Here is a 19,868-nt window from a genome sequence, read left to right as displayed (position 1 = left end):
TTATTTTTTACACATCCGAGCAAAACTCATGGTCACGAGACTTCCGATCGAGTTCACTCCCCTTTGACAGTGTTTATATCGTCTCCAGAAATGGGACTTGGAAATATTTTCGTGTTGTCTCAAGTGACAGCGTTTCTCTTGTCCTTTATTTTCTCTTTCTTCATATTTGTCCCCGTTTGGTCAAATGTGAACGAATTCAGTGGCAACTGTTTACTCTATAGTTCAGGTTTATGGATTCCACAGTCGAGCATTTCTCAAGTGAAACTAAACATTGTGTGGGGCCCAAATAGTGCATGCAATTTTACTATTTTTGTTGGAGTTGCTGTGTTGGTCCTGTCAATATTCTACATGGTCTGGCAGTCACGGTACTTGTGTAGAGGGATTGACAGGTAAAATATTGAGCTAACAATTCCTGAAATATTAGAAACATTATCTTCTATGGTACTAGGCCTAATCTGTTCTGCAGACGGTAAATCAAAGGAAGGGTCTGTCATAATCCCAAGCCTACTACAACAACAGAACAATACTGCGGTTCTACTGAAAATTCATAGATGAATCAGATTTGTGTGCCAATTTATTTAATACTAGATCTATTTGTTGTGTAACTAAATGAAGGGATTTGTAAAGGTAGACACTCATTTCTACTATCAGATAGCCTACATATGGATTGTTCACCGGAAATATTTTTCATTCATTGCCATATCTTCTCTCCTGAAAGTGCAAATTTCATAAGGCTCCTTTTATCTGATCTTATCCTAAACTTGTGGTCTGAAAATCCTTTTTTGTATGTTTTCCAGTTCCTGGCTAGATGCATTTGTTACCTGTGCTGTGACACTTGTGATGACAGTGGTGCTGTTTGCAACAGCTCTCACAGCAAGTGTGGGCTTCAGGGAGTGGTGCTCGCTCATCACCAATCCAGTATCTCAGATAGAGCAGTAAGTCACTCACATTAGCCAGAAAAGGTGTGCTGACAAAGCCATTAAATCATATCAAAATTAGAGACTGTGGATATTTTGGGGCAGAAAAGGTACTAGGACCCAAGTACCAACGCTACAACTTTCCCAGAAGATGATAAACCCCAGACTATAAATTTGCTATCATCTGTGCCACATGCCTCACAAAGAATAACAATTTCTATGTTGCCATGGTTAAGACAAATCATATTATATCAGGAAGATGCGGGTGATGGCAAATTTCAGCTGCTGTTGCTCTCCCTGTTCACATCTTACAATGGTGGGATGTTTTGAAACATCTCTCAGTGATTTTGTGATGGAAAAGCATGTGGAGGGGGTACTGTAAGAGGGACATGGGTAATTAACATCTGAAGGTAGTGCTATGACATTTCCGAGTGGAGTGCAACTGGCATTTTATGTGTAAAAAATCACATGTACCAGTTGTCCCTGGAACTGATGCCTTCTCAACTCAACTTACAGTTACCCTTGTATGATCACTGAGTACTATAAATGACTGCAATGATTCTAGAAATCATGTTTGGTTTTGAAACATGCCCATGCCTAAAAAATGCCCAATAAAAAAAAATTCATGTACTATTTATGTAAAGTATATATGAATGATGAAACTACCCTATAGAGATCTGATTTAGAATTGGTCTTCAGCAACCCATGCATGCGATTATGCTTGTCATAAGAGGCGACTAACAGAATCGTGTGGTCAGGCTCGCTGACTTGGTTGATGCATGTCATCGTATCCCAATTGCGTGGAAAATGCTCATGATATCAATCCCTAGATTGTAGGTCCAGACTCAATTATTTACAGACTACTGTCATATAGCTGGAATAATACTGAGTGCTACGTTAAACAACAAGCAAATATCCCACTAAGACGTGATAATAAGGGTAGGCCCTTTATGACCTTATGACAATAGACAGGGCTACACGACATGGGGTGGCTCTAACTTTATTGGACCGCCTCCGTGGTCCAGTGGTAGAGCGTCTGCCCAGAGAGCGGAAGGTCCGGAGTTCGATCCCCGACCGCATCATACCAAAAGACGTTAAAAGATGGTACTTGTTGTTACCCTGTCTGGCGCTTGGCATTAAGGGGCTAAAACCTGACTGGTTGGCTCGGAGTCAGTATACTGTGTCTGAGTGGGGTATTCATGTTAAACTGCGGCATGGTATCTCAGTGAGCTGGCACTATAAATCGGCATCAGTCCGGTCTAGTACAAGCAGCCACACACACACGTGCATGCACATCGCTAAATAAGTGCAATAATCTTGGTAGCGACGTTAAACCCCATTTCACCTCACATCTAACTTCATTGTAAAGTAGAACAGCAAATAGCAAGATGGAATGCCCAAGGTGTCAAGGAGTGACTGTAAAATGATAATGACGTAACTGGTAACAATACATGACTATGTGAACACAAACATTTTCCAGCTATGTTTAGACAGAGATCCACACATTGCAGATCTTAGATGAAAATAAGCATTGACTGGAGTTTTCTTCAACTTTCAGATGATTTGTTTGTTTGTTGTTTAGCGCTGCACTCAGCAATATTCAAGCTATATGATGGCGGTCTGTAACTAATCAAGTCTGGACCAGTCAATCCAGTGATTGACATCATGAGCATCGATCCACACAATTGGTATACGATGACATGTATCAACCAAGTCAGTGAGCCTCACCACCCGATCCCATTGGTCACCTCTTACAACAAGCATGTCACTTTTTACGGCAAGCATGGGTTGCTGAAGACCTATTCTACCCCGGATCTTCATGAGTGACTTTCATATGAACTCTGTACTGTGTTGATTTTGACATGACAGGGCTTTTTTGTTGTTTGGCCATGTGTCTGTGATATTTTTTATGCTGATTTCTGGAGGTAGGCCTCAATTACTTACTCGCATTTGTGACATAGCTGGAATATTGCTGACTGTGACCATATACTCACTTAATCTTCACACTTAATGTAATTCAGTATTGTGTGTGCGTCCTTCAGATGTGAAAATGGACAGTATGATGGCAGGATTGTGTTCACCTCGGGGCTACAGATCAATACAAACAACTACTACACAGAGATGGAAATGTCGCAGGTAAGAAATGGGGACTGATAAGGGATGGCAAAAAACTTCGAAGAAGTCGCATTTGGCTAAAAGAAATAATAGTCTTGGTTCTCAGGCACTGCCCGCACCACCATAAAGTCCACCGCATGTTTCGTCCATTTTGAAATTAAAAAAAAAATTCTAATCCATAAAAACAATGCAATCCATTATAGCACACAGTTACTTCCCTTTACGTATGCACTGCTTTACTGTGCATCTCGTGCTATGGTCATGGCGCCAATAGGAGTTTGTATGAGAATCAATTATTGTATTTTGTTAAGCCTTATATTTATGTGTTTACTCATAAAATCAACTCATTCTACCGCTATTGATGTGAAGACTGTTATGTGTTATGTTCAATGATTTGTCTGAATGCATTCAGGACCTAAAGTCAGTAGGATATGGTTTTGGTGTTCATAATAGGAGTGAGTGAGTGAGTGAGTGAGTGAGGGGGTTGCACACTACTCAAATTGTGTGCCACAAGAAGGACACGAGTCAGGTCTGAAAAAAAGATTGTGTACCACTCCTCTTGATCACCCTTGTAGAATACTGATTCAATTTTTAAAATGGTTGCCGTGGCAGTCAATTTGAAAACATAGTCCCCATTACACCATACTGGGAACCACCACACTCCAATCCACCCCTCAGTTTTGAGGGTTGGCCCTCCTCACTGAACTCATTATGCTCATAGGTTCTTTCCCTTTAAAATGACGTTTGTTGCTCTGAGAGGGCAAGTACGTAAAGGCAACATGGCAACTTTCCAGTTTTTATTTCTTTAGGGCCTACTTAATCACAAATGCTGGACCAAAATTAAATTTGAAAAACAAATATAGCGTGAAAAAGATAGGCAAAATTGTCCCCATAAACAAAAAATTCAGCCACTGAGGGGATTCCTCTTCCTGGGGTAAAAATGGGTTTCCGGTGATTGACACTGCGCAATTTCAACTATCATGACGATTGGGCCGATGCACAGTCTGTCTGCTTCTGCCTTAGATTTTTTAATACATTCAACTTTTTTCTGTGTGCTCATCCATTTGATTACCGTGTCCAAAACTTTTTTGTCATATTTTTTACTTTACTTGCCCTTAAATGATATACATATCATGATATATTTTCCTTACCTTTTACCCCAAAAATATGAGTTAATATGTTATACTGTACCTATACAGTCTGTATTTTTGTGTTCTAGTTCGGTCTGTGGGCAACGTGGATCTGTTGGTTAGTTCTGTCATTTCTGTCAGTCATTAAGCTGTACCGCTTTCACAGACAGGAAGCGTTCCTCACAAGCATGAACCGAGAACGTGAACGTCTGCTCCAGCGTGTTGGACACCCAGCAACAGAGCCAATGTGATTTGGATGACACATTCAGGTGGTAGCTGTCTTCATCTGTCATGGTGCTATGTACACTGGGCATGGAACTCTCCATTAAGGAGGAGGATTTCTGTGCCCAATAACTTGCTGACAAAATTTGGATGTCTATATGAAGGAACAAAATTGTGTATTTTCTCAGCACATGAGTTCACACCACTTTGCAGGGGTAGACATTTCCAACTAGCTTCCAACTAGCCAATGCTCATTTTGGACTCCCGATTTCTGTAAAATGACTAGATTCTTTCAGAAAACCACTAGTACATAGATTTTCACCATAGAATCAGGCGAACTGACTAGTGGCCATGTCTATCCCTACTTTGCTGTACACCAAAATCAAACATGACAATATCCAGATTTATGAATGCTATGACATTTTGCGGTGTTACTTGTTTTACCTGTATGTTTCTTACCTGTGTTAGAGATGTTACCATGTTTCAATGCGAGGCATTTGGTGTACACTGTGGTGTATAGTGCTGTTCAATAGAAGGAAAAACAGGAAGGAGACTTTGAACGTTCACAAAGTACCCAGACAGGAATATGATGCTCACAATATATCGATATATATCTCTGAAGCAAGGGACCATATGAATTAATACCTTCCGGTATTATTTCTCAAAAATACCCTGACAATAAATGTTTCTTCTTTGTTGTATTACTGTGGAACCAGCTGGACAGAAGCTCAGAGAGCTTGCTCATGTGTTCAGTTCCAGGTTTGCCTGGTCCTGACTGGATTATTTCAGACAGCTGTTATATAGTTGGAATACTGCTGACTTGGGCATTAACTGACATTGTAAGGCTTAAGAAAGATAAAAGAATTGGTTCTCAGGCAATGACTGTTGAAAATATAGGGCAGGCGGGTGGGTGGTGTTTTGTTTATTTTTGGCTTTTTCAAACTAGTATGTAACCAAATAGTTGTGTACCATCAACCTGGGAAAGAGCCTCCCTACATGAACAAGAATACAAACTCCTATTGCCGCCATGACCATAACACGAGATGCACAGTAAAGCAGTGCACATGTAAAGGGAAGTAACCGCGTTGTTTTGAAGTATTAGGATTTATATGTTTTTTAAAAAATGGAAATAAAAACAAAACGTTCCGCAGACTTTATGACGATGCAGGTTTGAGAACCATGACTATTATTTTGTTTAGCCTAAAATAAATGGAAACATTTGCAGCAATCTGATTAGTTTAAAAATACATTGTTAATAGAGATTAGACATGGGTATTTTTGTGGACTTTTAATTGGGTATGAATGATACCACATTCATTATTTATCAGTATGATCAGTGATTTTATACTTGTTAGAACAACTTTAATTTTGTTGTGTAATACGTACACACATTTCTTTTATTCAGAGTCCAGATATACATGATATGATCATATGTTAGCATTGAAATTAGACCATTAACTGTGGGCCAATCATATTAATATGGACATGATCCTTTATTTCCCCACACATTACAACTATTGTCTGTTGATGGAGGACATGATCTTGACACAGTACAGTTCCAAGACAAACATTTAGTCCCAGAAATAAAGTTACCTCATTTAAAAATCTATATGCCGTCATTCAGGTGATGTTTCTGACAGATCACGATCTGAAAAATATTATCATGAAAGTGTATCCCGTGGATAAGCCGACCCCTTTCTACAGAATCTTTTTTCTGGTCCTCAAATTTCGTCTTATTCGCGGTCATATACGGTACACAAAATAAAAAGTAAAATTCAAATGGAGCCCAGAACAATACTTAATTTCACCTGAGGCAATCTAGACTTGAGTTGGACTCCTTTTTTTATATATTCTCTAGGGTCTGGGGGACAGACTATGCAGTTCCATGAAGTGGCTTGTGAATAATTGCTTCCCTGTATTTCACTGTAGTACATTGTTTTAATCATTTCTCAATTCATGCAATATTTTGTTTCTTAAGAGGTGATATGTTGATATTTGTAGACTATGAATACTGCATGAGTTATGAAATGTTACTTATATGGAGATGGCATATTTATAATATAGGAAGAATGAAATATGTTTATTGTGACCCCTAAATGTTGCGGAGTACTCATTCTATACATGTTCAAATCATATCAGGAATGGGTTTTTTTCTGAGACAAACTTAGTATTTTGCTTCAGGTCAAATCTTCTACAGTGAGCCGAAGACGACATGTAAATATTGAGATAAAGTAACTAAATTGATGTAGGCTTATTGACAGTATCACTGAAGGGGCAATGTCTGTCAGCACTCAGCACCATACCCAAGCTTAGGGGTTCCACCACAGTGGTAAATGTCTATGTGACCTACACCACCTTCGGCTATCTTCCCGCATCAAGCTGACACTTTGATATAATTATGTGACCAACCATGAAATAAGGGACCTTATTGGTGAAAAAATCACATTTTGACTTTTCATCATATTTTTAAAACTACAGCATCTTTGGAACACAAAAATACAAAAAACAAGTTTCAATTCATATTTATTACAGAGATACATGACATCACACATATCGATTTTCACTGAAGTAAGTTGACGTCAAATGACTTTGATACAATTGTATCCTAGCACCCTTAAGGTCCCTTTTCTCCTGGTGGGTCACATATCTGAACTATAGTGTCACTGAACAACCCTCACTGACCTACTGAGCAATGAAAGTGTTCCACTTAACTAAACTTTGCAGGTCTCCGATATTGACTCCTTGCCCAACTGCACCATTAGATCTGCATTTGCTTCAAGCTGCATGTGTTCACCCATCATTCCAGGAGTCATCGCAGTAGATGGCTTCTTGCCTGTTGCATGATGTATGGTCTTCCATAATAGGAAAATATTTATGTCTCAAATTATGTTGTCAGTTTTCATGTCAAACTGAAAAGTATATGAACAAATAAAGTGTATCTATGTACTTCATTGATGTTAGAAAATTGATTTCTAGGTGAAATAAGATGGCATCAGATGTGATGCCACATTCTGCAGAGTTAGAAAATAGTTTTTATTAGCACAAGTCCACTCATCTACCTTATGGTAAAAGTGTAGTGAGAAGTGTCTCAAGGCTTTCATGGAGACTAACAGAGCATCTGCCTGGAGAGCGAAAGGTTGGTGGTCCGATCCCCTAGCCCAATCATACAAAAAGACTTGCTTGCTGTTTCCCTGCCTGGTACGTGGCATTAAGGGGATAATGCTGGCCAGCTCCAAGGTAGTATAATGTTGGAGTGCACAAGGGTATACATATAGAATACTAAACGAGCTCCTGTGTAATACCAATTTTATGAAACGAGTGAATAGTTCTGGTATCTGACGAGCGAAAGCGAGTCAGATACCACAACTATTCACGGGTTTCATAAAATTGGTTTTACACGAGAGCGAGTTAAGTATTTTATTTATTACTTGTAATTTATAATGTTTTTAGAATTATACTGTTGAGTGTAAATAGGCTGACACCTACACGATCCAAGGCATAATCCAATTGAGTTTAACAGAATAATACTTCAAACACGTCAAAAGTTGAAACGTATGAATTTAATATCATACAATGGTCCACCTTTAGAATTCAGGCGTTCGTCCTACAAAATTATCGTAGTGCTAAGGCTATCACAACTCACATAATTTAACTTAGACTAACGACTGTCGTTGCGCTAGAGTACGATCGCCTTGTGGAACGGGGCCTTGCACCTCAAAGTTTACAATCACGTCACAATACCCGATGACGTAATTTGTTGAATTTTGTTGCAAGATCCATCGGCGAAACAATGCCATGTGACGTCAGCCTAGCAACAAGGTTGCTGGGGTCATCGAGTGTGCACAAGCTCCTCCCAGTGATCTATCATCTCCACACACGTCGTTGAATACGCCAAGGGATGTTGAGAGCTTTCAATATTTGTTCGTGAAGCGTGTTCCGAGAGTACATAAGCACACGTTTTGGTATTACACAATGTGTAATAAAGCTGTATGTTTATTAAACAGGTGATCTCTTCACGGGCAAGTAATAAAAGTGAAATTTCTTTAACGTGATGTTAAACCCCATTTCACCTCACCTCATTTTGAACACTGAATCAAGCTATCGTCTCTGCTTTATGGGATATTTAGATGCAGACACAGCGTTAGAAACTAACAGTTTTCGTCCACTAGTCCTTATAATGATAACATATAGCAAAACCCTTAAGAATGGCAATTTTCTACTAGTCCTTATGATACCTTTACCATTGGACAGTTTGGCAAGGACTACAGGACTAGTGCCAATTTCTAACCCTGAGACAGTGTCTTCATTTGGGCAAGATTTCTTTAAAAATGTTTAGCTTTTTACTAAGAATTTTGTGACGTCTGATTAGCATTTGGAACTTGATCAAGGACAAGTACTTAGGATAAAAAAATATTCTATTACAATTGAGGTGGCGTTTTGTTGTAGATTCTATAACCTATTTCAGTCAAGAGATGTACAGCAAGGTGAAGTATATTGTCCTCTACCCTTGTTTGAAATATACCCCATACGCAATCACATCAAACATTCCTGATTTTTTAAAAACATGTTTGAATAAAATCTAATAATTAATAGGTATATTTATTGGGACCTAATAGTATAATAGTGTGCATTGTACCAAAAAAGAGGAATTGTACTCCCTACACATACAACCATCCAGTTCTTGGTTAAGATTGGATATCTATGTCTGCCTGACCCCTTTCGGTTCGCGTTGTCCTAAAAAAACTATGCCTTCACACAAAAACAAACACAAATCTTAGTGAATAAGTATTTTAATAACTAGTGTCTTTGACTAGTTTAATACCAAAAAACAAATGTGACCATTCTCGGTACAAATATTTCATTGTATGTACAGTGAAGGTAAAATATACATAAAATTAACAATCTAAATACAGCGTAAAGTGTATTTAGGAAGACCATTACCTTCCCCCAAATTTTGATTTTGTAAGGCTGATAAATTAGTGTAGAAGTAAAAATGGGCTGAGTAAAACCATGTGTATAACCAGTGAAAACAACCATCAGAATAGGAAAATAGTGCTATATGTAAAATTACAGTGCCATCACTTGACAACATTTGGGGAACACTAAGTTTAAACTCACAACCATAGCATGATCTTACTCTCTGTAAAAGAGGTCTCACTTCTTGTCTATCTTCACAAAAGAGATATGTAATAGAAACAGTTTCATTATCAGAAATGTAGAGAAATATGGTGCAGAAAGCGAACTGACAACACCTTAATACTGATAAAAGTAATCAGGCCCAGACAGCAGCCATACAATGGAAACCACATGCAGTTTCAGACACTATAGTGGTGGTATAAGAGCAATGGTGGTAGAGGTGTGGGCGATGGTGGTGTTGGTGGAGTGGATGCTGATGTGAGCGATGGTGTTGGTGGAATGGATGTCGGTGTGGGCAGTGGTGGTGTTGGCGGTGGTGTGGGCGATGGTGGAGTGGGTGTTGGTGTTGTTGGTGGAGTGGATGTTGGTGTGGGCGTTGGTGGAATGGATGTCGGTGTGGGCGGTGGTGTGTTGGTGTGGGCGTTGGTGGAGTGGATGTTGGTGTGGACAATGGAGGTGTTGGTGTGGGCAATGGAGGTGTTGGTGTAGTGAGTGTAAGGCATGGTATTGTTTTCCTAACCTTAAAATCCAACAATGTCATATTTTCTCATTTATCATGTTCTATATATGCTTCAAATGAGCAAACAAACTTTTGTTGGTTAAATTCGATGACAAAACAAATCCTCATCAGTGACGACAGCAGGTGAAGAGTATAGGCACAACAGGAATAAAGTCCTGTAATTGTACAATTCATCTTGATGAGATTTTCACAACACTGGATGTCAATTCATACAGCTGGTTCGATGAAAGTAACAACACCTCCTATCTCCGAAAAATAATAGGAGGATATGTTATCACAGGAAGATTCAATATAGTCTTACATAGCAAACTACACCTACAAAGAGCACACTGTTAAATACAGCACAAACTCCAACATATCTACATACATGGTTATAGAAGAAACAACACTGAACATGCCCTATTGTGAAGATGGTGAAAAAAACAACCCACGATAATATAGAGGTAAATAAGCTACATACAATACTTTATACACTAAATGTTAAATGCAAAGCAAAATGATACACGGCTCTGCATTTTCAGATCAGCAACACGTGTAGATCAGTCATTATTCCACATGTACATTTAGTCTCATTGAATACACAGCTGTATAACAGCAAATGATACATTAGACCAGTTACTCCCTCACCAAGTTCAAGATTTCCATTTTATTTTTCAGTGTCAGTGAGTGTGTGAGTGAGTGAGTATGGTTTTACGCCGCTTTTAGCAATATTCCAGCAATATCACGGCGGGGGACACCAGAAATGGGCTTCACACATTGTACCCATGTCGGGAATCGAACCCGGGTCTTCGGCGTGACGAGCTAACGCTTTAACCACTAGGCTACCCGACCGCCCCTTCAGTGTCAGTAAAATGTTTGAGACAGAATTCTTGGTCAGGATATTTTCAAACAAATGATGTGCCGGAGTACTGTTCGAACAGCTACAAATAATGTATATTTTCATGCCATAATTAAGTTATTTCTTCCATCTCAGAACATTTTTGCCTGCCCAGGCTCTTCCTTTATATAGATAAGGGTTTTACAGACATCTGTCTGCTGAAATATACCCCTTTCAACCAAACAAAAAAGCTTTGGAAAATTATGAAACAATAAACATAATTATCATGACTGAAACTGAAATTGCACACATTTATCAAACAATAAATAGAACAGCTAATAACAGTAAAATTACACTTTGGCAGTGGAAACATTGACAAACATTTATTCATGTAGATATAAAAAGTGACAAATGAACTCATAAATTCTTATGAACAGATTGAATTTAATGGACACTCATAGAAAATATACTACTAATATAAATCAAGTAATGTCAAGATGAAAGTAATATGATACTTTGAAAGTTAGGTTTCTCGTTAATTACCTACTGCATTTAGTTTACCATACAACACATTAATCAACAGGCACCTTACCAAAGTGGCTGGTGTAACAGAATCCAAGTGGGGATGATAACATGCATAGTACAATCAAATGATTATTCACCATAAGAGACCTTCAACATGTTCATATTCATCTGTTACAAACCTTGTCTAAATACTGAGGAAGCTGATTAAAGAAATCCCACTTAATCTCTATATTGAAATTAATCATACCATGGATGGCTGTTTGAATTTCATGCAATGAAAATCAACAAAGCCATGTCAGTAAAGTACCCCATTGATGAAGAGATAGAGGTTTGGATTTCAACATCTTTCATTCCTTCACTCCGATGTCTTAGTACTGTTTCATTGACTACATCTTCTAAATGGCACTAAAAGACAAAGTACCTGCTTGTTCTGTAAATTGATCTGCATCACCACAGGAAATGTATATGTAGTGACTGGTGAAAAACTTAATATACTTTTCAGCTTCAGTGAACACTTGACAAGACTCCTTATTACATGTATATACTATATCACAGTGATAATGGTTCAAACAGGCTGTGAGATATATTTTCCCCGGTAGGTATATGGCATTCTAGTCATGCATGTGCCCAGCAGACTAGTGTAGCACTAAGCAGTTCTTGATTACTTATGGAATGGAAGTATCACTTCCCTAATTTTCTATCGATGTCCAGATCCATCAAGGAAATTCTGCCTCCATTCCTGGTGATAATGCATTTGTCTTGGGGCAGGGGGTGGGGGTTGTTCCATAGGGATGGGTGTAGAAGGGGGAGGAGTGTGTGGGGAGCTCTGGGCTTGCAGGTGACTTCCAGGTATAGGTGGGGGGTGGCGGTAGCTCTGAGGGGGATGGGATGAATAAGAGGTGCTGTGATGTCCCAGACTGGAACTAGGGCCATTGTTTGACATGGTGTTGGAATACATGTGTGATGAGTGACCAGGATGCCCATGGGAACTTGATGAAGGTAGATGGTTCATCGGTGGAGGTCCAGAGGAAGATATAGAATGTTGGCCCATAGAAGACGTTGAGGGGTGGTGACTCATCGATGGATGCTGCCCCATGGAGGAGCTAGACAGATGGTGTCCCATTGATGATGTTGAAGAATGGTGGCCCATAGACGAGGTCGAGGGGTGATAGCTCATGGACGTTGTGGGGTGGTAACTTGATGTTGGGTGATGGTTCATCATGGAGTTCGATGTGTGGTGGTTCATTGTAGAACTAGGATGGCTATTCATTGTGGAATTTGACGGATGGCTGTTCAAGCTGGAGCTAGTGGGGTGGGTGGTAAGTCCTGAATTAGCAGAATGATGTGTAAGTGACGAAGGAGGATTATAGCCAGGGGGAGGGGGAGGAGACTGGAATCCTAGAGACTGGGGACCAGAACTGATCCCTGGAGCAGGTGGGGGTGGGGAGAAAGAGTCAGGGGGTGGAGGTGGAGGATAACCCTGCCGAGATGGGGCGGAGGATCCTGGATAACCAGTCCGAAGGTTATTCCTTTCCGGCGCCACATCACCAAGTTTCCTCCATACAACCTGGAAATAAGAAATCATACAAGCATAACTCATCTGATACAAAACAGTCTTTCTTCGTTGACATTGCAATCTCCGAGGTATTTGTAATTACACCATTTGGTCCAGAAGACCAAAGCAAGCATAAATTGCAGAATTCACAATGGACACAAGGAAAGCCTTTCTGCCACAATGTTTAATTAATGATTTCTTTCAGCTGTGCAAAAAGTACTAAGAAAAATCTATACAGCTTGCATTGACAATTCCTTACATTACACATCTCCCTGACAATGGCCTTCTCCTTGTCGTCCAAGTTCTCATCTCCAACGTCTCGTTCAGCTCTTTCCAGTTGCTCATGCACTTGCAGAACCTGTTTGTAAAAACATCAGCTTTTAACAATGATCAACAGTTCATTCAGCTGAAATAAAGATGAAGGGAGATAATCATGTGAGCACTCGCTTTATCTATGGGATTCAGTGAGGGGAAGGAAGTGATTGTGTTGTGAAGACAGCAGGGAGACAGAAGGAAAAACTAAGTTCACAAAATTCCTAACTAAATGACAAATAAATCACAAATAGCTTTGTCATTGGGTCTGAAATAACTGAAGGAAAATAAGTCCAAACACGTCACTCTTTACTAAAGAAAATTATTTATATTTATGCAAACTTCACTAACCACATGATAGTGTTGGTTTTGTTTATTTCTAATGCTGTAAACAGCGGATCCTCATTAAAGTCTCTCCATAAGATAACAAACCAGTGTAAATTTTAAAAGGGGCTGCCATTGTCATAATTTCCTTCTTTTTCATTCTCCTACTATTAAACATGTTCATGTTGAAGTGACTGCAGATTAAACATAGAACACATGGTGATCATGCAAACCTTCATAGCATGCACAACTGCCTCTGGTTTACTGGCCCCTGCTGATGGTGTTGTGAGGGAGGGGGCAGCACCTGACACATGCCCCATGGGCCCAGACCGACGCAGAACACCTCCAGATGATGGCTGGGAAAACAAGGGGGGAGGCACATGCTATCATCCACTCGTATCTAAGGCAACATGCAGAGAGGCAACTAGACTAGATTTGTTGACAAAAAACACTAACAGTCAGATACAATGCAACAGACAAGAGAATGAAAGATGATGTCATTAGTAATGAAATGAAAAATGATGAAAACAACTTCCTTGGCTGAACTTACTTTTGACGAGATTACAAGGCTCCATTGATCACTTATTTTCAATCATATCATATAATTCATATTCCCAAGTATTGTCAAGGTTAATGTGAGTCATTTGGGTTTGATGCCATTTTTAGCAAAACTCCAGCAATATCACAATAGGGGGACACCAGAAATGGGCTTCACACATTGTACCCAAACGGGGAATTGGATCTGGGCCTTTGGCATGACGAGCGAAAGCTTTTACCGTTATTCTCACACTTCTGTGACATCATTCTATTGTTTAATTGCTCCATTATTTTCAGGAATGGACAGTTGTTTGTCAATTATACATCATCTTGAACCAATATTTCAATTAATTTACGCTTGGATTAGACGAAACTTTTTTCTTGAATGATTTCAAGTTTTGTCGGAAAATGTGTCACCATTGGGGTTGGAACCTGCATTGTTTGATTTGAGGAACCCTAAAAAAATATGTACATAATGTTGTGCTACAGCAAGGTACCTATAACAATGTTTATATTTAAAACAAATAGGTAAGCCTTTGACGAGAAAAAATATATTCAGGAAAACATATATCCTTGTTCAGGGATCTACATTTGCTAGATTCCTGTTAGAATGTATTTACAACGTGCAAGTGATTGATACAATTCCACTATAGGACCATACAAAATTATGAAGAGACGTCTACCATGCATTGTAAATATCAGCTTGTGCATATGCAATAGTGGCAGAAAACATATTCCTTGTGCATCACGCAAGTGCAACTCATACAGCATAAATACAGTCTACAAATATTTCAGGTTTTTTTTCAATAATTTTGGTCAAGAGAATGTTATGTCAAAGTGTAAAAGTAGGGATGTGTTTAAAGTGGGGGAATATCCTTGTAACTCTCCATTCCTTAAAAATAATGTGTCTCGGCTCATAATTTTTAGTTACGAGGACATTTCCCTCTATATAACCGCTGGGCTTATGTCACAGCCTCCAAGGTTAAAACTATTTGAGTACAAATATGAACGATAAAGATGTAAATAAGCTAACAATTATCATGTTCACAGGTAAAATTGTGTTTCACATCAGTATTGAAGGGTAAAAATCAGTGGCAGCCTTTTTAGAAATAGTAATCAAGTTAAAATCTGTGATCAAGCATATATGACATCATTATATTTAGTAGCACTGCTGAGATCATGGAAGCTTCAAGGGTCTTGTGTTTTTGTATGATAAACCATGTGGAGAATGTAAATGTTTTATGATATACTTCTGGCTGTCAACATGCCATAATAAATACACATAAGCAAAATAAGCAACTTCATGTGAGCTTATTTACCATATTTAATAAACACCGCAAAGATAAACAGATGATTCATCTTACACTGACAGTACACTACTATTTTAATATTGGAATTTGAGATCAGATCTGTTTTGATGACATCCCAGCATGGTCAAGCAAGGGAAATAAGACCATGAAGACAGTGTAATTTTTTTTAACACACTGTATTTACAATCATGCACTGAACAACAATAGGATGACATTAATCAGTGTTCAAAATTAGCGTCTGCCTATCGGCCCGTAGCAAGTAGATCTTGTTTCTGGCCCATAGTTTTAAGGTTATGTTGGCCTTCCGTAAAATTATGTGTCTATCGTGCCTTTGTATTTGTCACAATAAGCTGCAGTTTTTTTTATGAGGGCCTGAAGGGTTTAGTCAGGGCCTGCAGCTTCTAAAGTCTGTGGGTCCTGATGGCAGCCTCTCACTTACTTCTTATTTCAAACACTGACATTAACGGATCCTTAAGAATTATGAAAGCAGGACAACATCAATAAATCATGGCAAACCATACTTGTAACGCATCCAGCCTGTTGCTCAACTGGCCACTTGTACTTTGTCGGTAGCCATCTGTGCCACTACGGTCTCTCTGCAATAAAATTGTCTCTATGTTGTAACAGATACTTACAATTTGAAAATTCAATTTAATAATATCACTATCTCAGTCTGTGACTTTAGCCACTAGTCTGAAGTCTGAGTAACATTCAGTTTGGTCAACAAGTGTCATGCTAAAACATATTAGATGATGTGAATATTCTGGCACAAACCAGTCCAATAAAGTGATTACCATTTTCACATGTCAATGCTGGAGAATGTATGTCTGTAGTAAATATTATCATGGTAATGCACACAAAACCTGACAATTTTCATATTTTTCATAACTACTTTTATCTTACTATCAACAGTTTAGGTTTTTGTGTTTACGTAGCGTATTAGCTGATTCGTGTTTCAAACAAATTAACTTGGATACCTACCTGTTGCCCTGTCTGTTTCTTTTCATCTTCCAAATGTCGAACTTTGTTCTCCAGCTGTTTGATGTAGTTCATTGTTTGTTCAGGAACTGTAAGATGGAACAGTAGTTTTATGATCATACCATTCATCAGAGTGAGTAAGCATGGTAAGTTGATACTGTTTGGGGCAGCATTTTACTCAAATCACTGCATGTCACTTTAGTGTGAGGTGAGGTGAAATGGGGTTTAACGTCGTGTCATAGATTATTGCACTTATATAGCGACTTGCATGCACATGTGTGTGTTTGTGTGGCTGCTTGTACTAGTCCGGAATGATGCCGATTTATAGTGCTAGCTCACTGAGATACCATGCCGCAGTTTAACATGAATATGGCACTCAGACACAGTATACTGACTCCGAGCCGACCAGTCCTTGTTTCAGTCCCTTAATACTGAGCGCCAGACAGGGTAACAACAAGTATCATCTTTTAAGTCTTTTGGTCTTCTGCTCTCCGGGCGGACGCTCTACCACTTTAGTAGTGTGAGGAAAGCTGAAGGTTTTCTTGTCAAACACAAGCATAGGTTTCTAGGGACCAATTCTAGGTTACCGGTAACCTATCACAGAATCCCCACAGGGAAAAAGCTGAAGTGACTACTCATTGGTGAAAACCAAGGAGCACAGGTTTGGTGCAGATTGACCTGGGATCATAGTGAGTGAGTTTGATTTAACACCGCTTTTACTCCAGTTATATCACTGTGTGTCAGCTTAATTTGGGAGGAAAGCCTGAAGTGATGCAGGTCTCTGACGTTTACCACTTTGGTGAAACTGACAAACAATGGTATGGTGCTGACAAACCTAAAAACATAATCTAACCAATATCATGTTTCTTGCATGCCCAAGGGACGCAACTCTGCACAGTGAATTGTGAACAGTGCATCAGATTTGGTTTGTTTGTTGTTTTACGTCGCAATCTGCAATATTCCAGCTATATGGCGGCGGTCTGTAAATAATCGAGTCCAGACCAGACAATCCAGTGATTGATATCATGAGCATCAATCCACGCAATTGGGATCGATGATTGCTTCAACCAAGTCACCGAGCCTGACCACCCGATCCTGTTAGTCGCCTCTTACGACAAGCATGGGTTGCTGAAGACCTATTCTACCCCGGATCTTCATGGGTCTCAGTGCAATGCATCAGATGACTTGGCCACCCATGAATCAAAAGGGATCATAGTCAAGTGAATATAAGATTCAAACACTTGGAAGTTGAACAATGGATAAACATATTTTAAGTTCACGTATTTAAGTTTTTCCTCTTTACTAGACATTTTTTTTTGGTGCAATACAAACAAAGCCAAAACATTACTGGTACTAGTGGTAGTAATAATTACAAAAATCTTAACTGGGATGTCTAGTACTTAAAATTTGCCATACGTCTTGGGTTGAATATTGCCTTATTAAATACCTAGATATGTTAATTTCACCACTGGACAAATTGCTTTGGGAAGGGCCTATTTTTCTCCCTTGCAATACACAAACAATAATTCATTGAGATATTCACCAATTACTTAACAAACTTTTCTAAATTGCAATTTGTCCTATTGACTGACCCTTCTTTTCAAAATCATGTCTTTTAGAAACACAATAAAGATTATTTGATCCTGTCCCATATCAAGGTAAAAGGATAAAACATATTACTGTTTGATGTCCTGTTTGAATGTCCACCCACAGACTGACTCGTGATCATTGGTTGATGAAGCAAGTGAGAGGCAGGCCCCTCTTCATGTGCAGTTGTAGTACCATTACTGCTTCCATCTCCTTCATCTCTGGCTCCTGTGAACTGTACCCTCTCTTGATCCAGGTAGAGGCATAATTCTTTCAATTCAGTGTTGTCCTTGATCAACTCTTCTTGCTTCTGTTCGAGTTCACGCAATTTTTCCTGGTAAGCAGCCACTTCACTTCTCATTACACTCGCTGTATACCTACCAAATCTTTGCCATTCACGGGCAAGTTTTCGCCCCTTTTGTCTATCATCATCTAAGAAACAGCATAAATCTCTCAATTCCTGATTATCATCTTGTAATTTTTGATTAATATCTTTTAAACTCCGTATTTCCATGAGGTGGATCTGGATCCTTCTGTTAGCGTCCTTTGTAAGGCCAGTTAATTCGGTCAACAGGTATTTGTAGTCACATTCCACCCGTCTCAAGATCCTTATTAGGTCCTCTGCCCCTTTACGTCGCAGTTCCTCGTCTGACAGTTTGGTGAGCGCCGTCACTGAAGGACTGGGGTTGAATGTCTTGTAGGGAAGTGCACGAGTCGAACTCGTTCCAGTTGACTGGCTCGACATGCTAGTGGGTGTGGATGGCGCACTCGGCCGATGCGTTTCCCAGTCCATGTTGTGGGATCAGGCTGAAACGGACAATTATTAAAAACGATTACTCAACCGGCTACCTAACATATAGCATATTTTTGTAAATGACACAAGTCCAAGTTGATCATAAAATACAGTGATCAAGTTCAACATGTCAGCGATGTGGATAATTTGCGGTTTGGCAACTAAGGGATGCCCCGTCACATCACCGTTATTATTGCATACAAATGTATAAACTGCAAAAATGAACTGACAATCCATGTAAATAACTAATAACTTACTTGTTTTATCGAAATCGAAAGCCAAACAATGATAAACAATGTGTATCAGTCCATTTTGTGAGGGAAATCCATGCACCTAATCCGTCAATAAATCGTAAACATGGCCGACTTTCCCGTCTTAGGTAAATTCCCGCTAGGTGGCGTGGAGGAATGTGATAAAAAGTTTTTATAGCCTGTTTCAATATTATTATCCTTGGGATCCCCATTGCGTGCATGGAATGCAGAATATGCAGGGAAATGTCACCGTGCGCCTAAGTATATTAAACAAACAGATTATTTCCACGTTCATTAGAAATGTAGAACACAGTAAAGTGTGAAAGTATTGAATTTATGATTACATGGAATTAGATTATATAGGGTGATATATCTTTAGGATATAAATATTATGTTTGCGGGTGCTACTGACTATTCGACACTCGCACGTGCGACTATTTCCGTCAAGCCTGGAAAAGGCCAAACATGTCAAATATTTATTTGGAATTGAATTAGATTACATTTAAAACATTTAATACACTGGTTATGATGGCGCCCTCTGTTAGCAGATTGACTATTCTATGCCCAGAAATTTCATATGAAATGACGTCAAACTGGAATATTGCGTCACATTTGAATGCGATGACGTCATGATACAATGGACGATGTAACATGGCCTCAATATCTGATCTAGGAGAATATGCAAAAAAAGGACACAACTAGATTGAGGTTGTTCTTAAATCTTGGTCAAACGTACAAATTAATTAATGTGTTATCTCTTTCGCCAATCCGAATAACATGTTTTTCAAATTTTGGATTGGTGAAAAAAAAATACCAATCAAGAAAAAATATTCATACAA

General features: G+C 39.1%; 2 protein-coding genes across 3 annotated transcripts; one reads left to right on the top strand and one right to left on the bottom strand.

Moving 5' to 3' along the window:
- Positions 1-24: 24 nt before the first annotated feature.
- On the top strand, positions 25-7,330 carry LOC124119042 (transmembrane protein 179-like). Its single transcript, XM_046481434.2, has 4 exons — positions 25-389; positions 798-935; positions 2,960-3,053; positions 4,252-7,330. Exons 1-4 carry the CDS (start codon positions 91-93, stop codon positions 4,411-4,413), a joined length of 693 nt encoding a protein of 230 aa, XP_046337390.1. The 5' UTR covers positions 25-90; the 3' UTR covers positions 4,414-7,330.
- Positions 7,331-9,158: 1,828 nt separating this feature from the next.
- Positions 9,159-19,175, bottom strand: LOC124119052 (coiled-coil domain-containing protein 85C-A-like). 2 transcript variants are annotated; one of them, XM_046481444.2, is made up of 7 exons: positions 19,036-19,175; positions 18,079-18,792; positions 16,402-16,487; positions 15,942-16,016; positions 13,807-13,929; positions 13,197-13,295; positions 9,159-12,949 (listed from the first exon to the last, which is right to left on the bottom strand). In XM_046481444.2, the coding sequence occupies exons 2-7, from the start codon at positions 18,776-18,778 to the stop codon at positions 12,080-12,082; spliced, it is 1,953 nt and encodes a 650-aa protein (XP_046337400.1). In that variant the 5' UTR covers positions 18,779-18,792; positions 19,036-19,175; the 3' UTR covers positions 9,159-12,079. The 2 variants fall into 2 exon arrangements, with proteins under 2 accessions (XP_046337400.1, XP_046337408.1); XM_046481452.2 differs by lacking the exon at positions 13,807-13,929.
- Positions 19,176-19,868: the final 693 nt, after the last annotated feature.

Source organism: Haliotis rufescens, unplaced genomic scaffold (assembly GCF_023055435.1).
Source record: "Haliotis rufescens isolate VD_foot unplaced genomic scaffold, xgHalRufe1.0.p SCAF_3, whole genome shotgun sequence".
Lineage (NCBI taxonomy): Eukaryota > Metazoa > Mollusca > Gastropoda > Lepetellida > Haliotidae > Haliotis > Haliotis rufescens.
This window is presented reverse-complemented; position numbering and strand designations above follow the sequence as displayed.

Coding starts and splice junctions, on each gene's coding strand:
- LOC124119042 (XM_046481434.2), top strand. CDS start 91: ATGGGACTTGGAAATATTTTCGTGTTGTCTCAAGTGACAGCGTTTCTC. Junction 390..797: donor TTGTGTAGAGGGATTGACAG/GTAAAATATTGA, acceptor TATGTTTTCCAG/TTCCTGGCTAGATGCATTTG. Junction 3,054..4,251: donor CAGAGATGGAAATGTCGCAG/GTAAGAAATGGG, acceptor TTTGTGTTCTAG/TTCGGTCTGTGGGCAACGTG.
- LOC124119052 (XM_046481444.2), bottom strand. CDS start 18,778: ATGGACTGGGAAACGCATCGGCCGAGTGCGCCATCCACACCCACTAGC. Junction 16,488..18,078: donor TTCAAACAGGACATCAAACA/GTAATATGTTTT, acceptor TCCATCTTACAG/TTCCTGAACAAACAATGAAC. Junction 16,017..16,401: donor AGAAACAGACAGGGCAACAG/GTAGGTATCCAA, acceptor ATTTTATTGCAG/AGAGACCGTAGTGGCACAGA.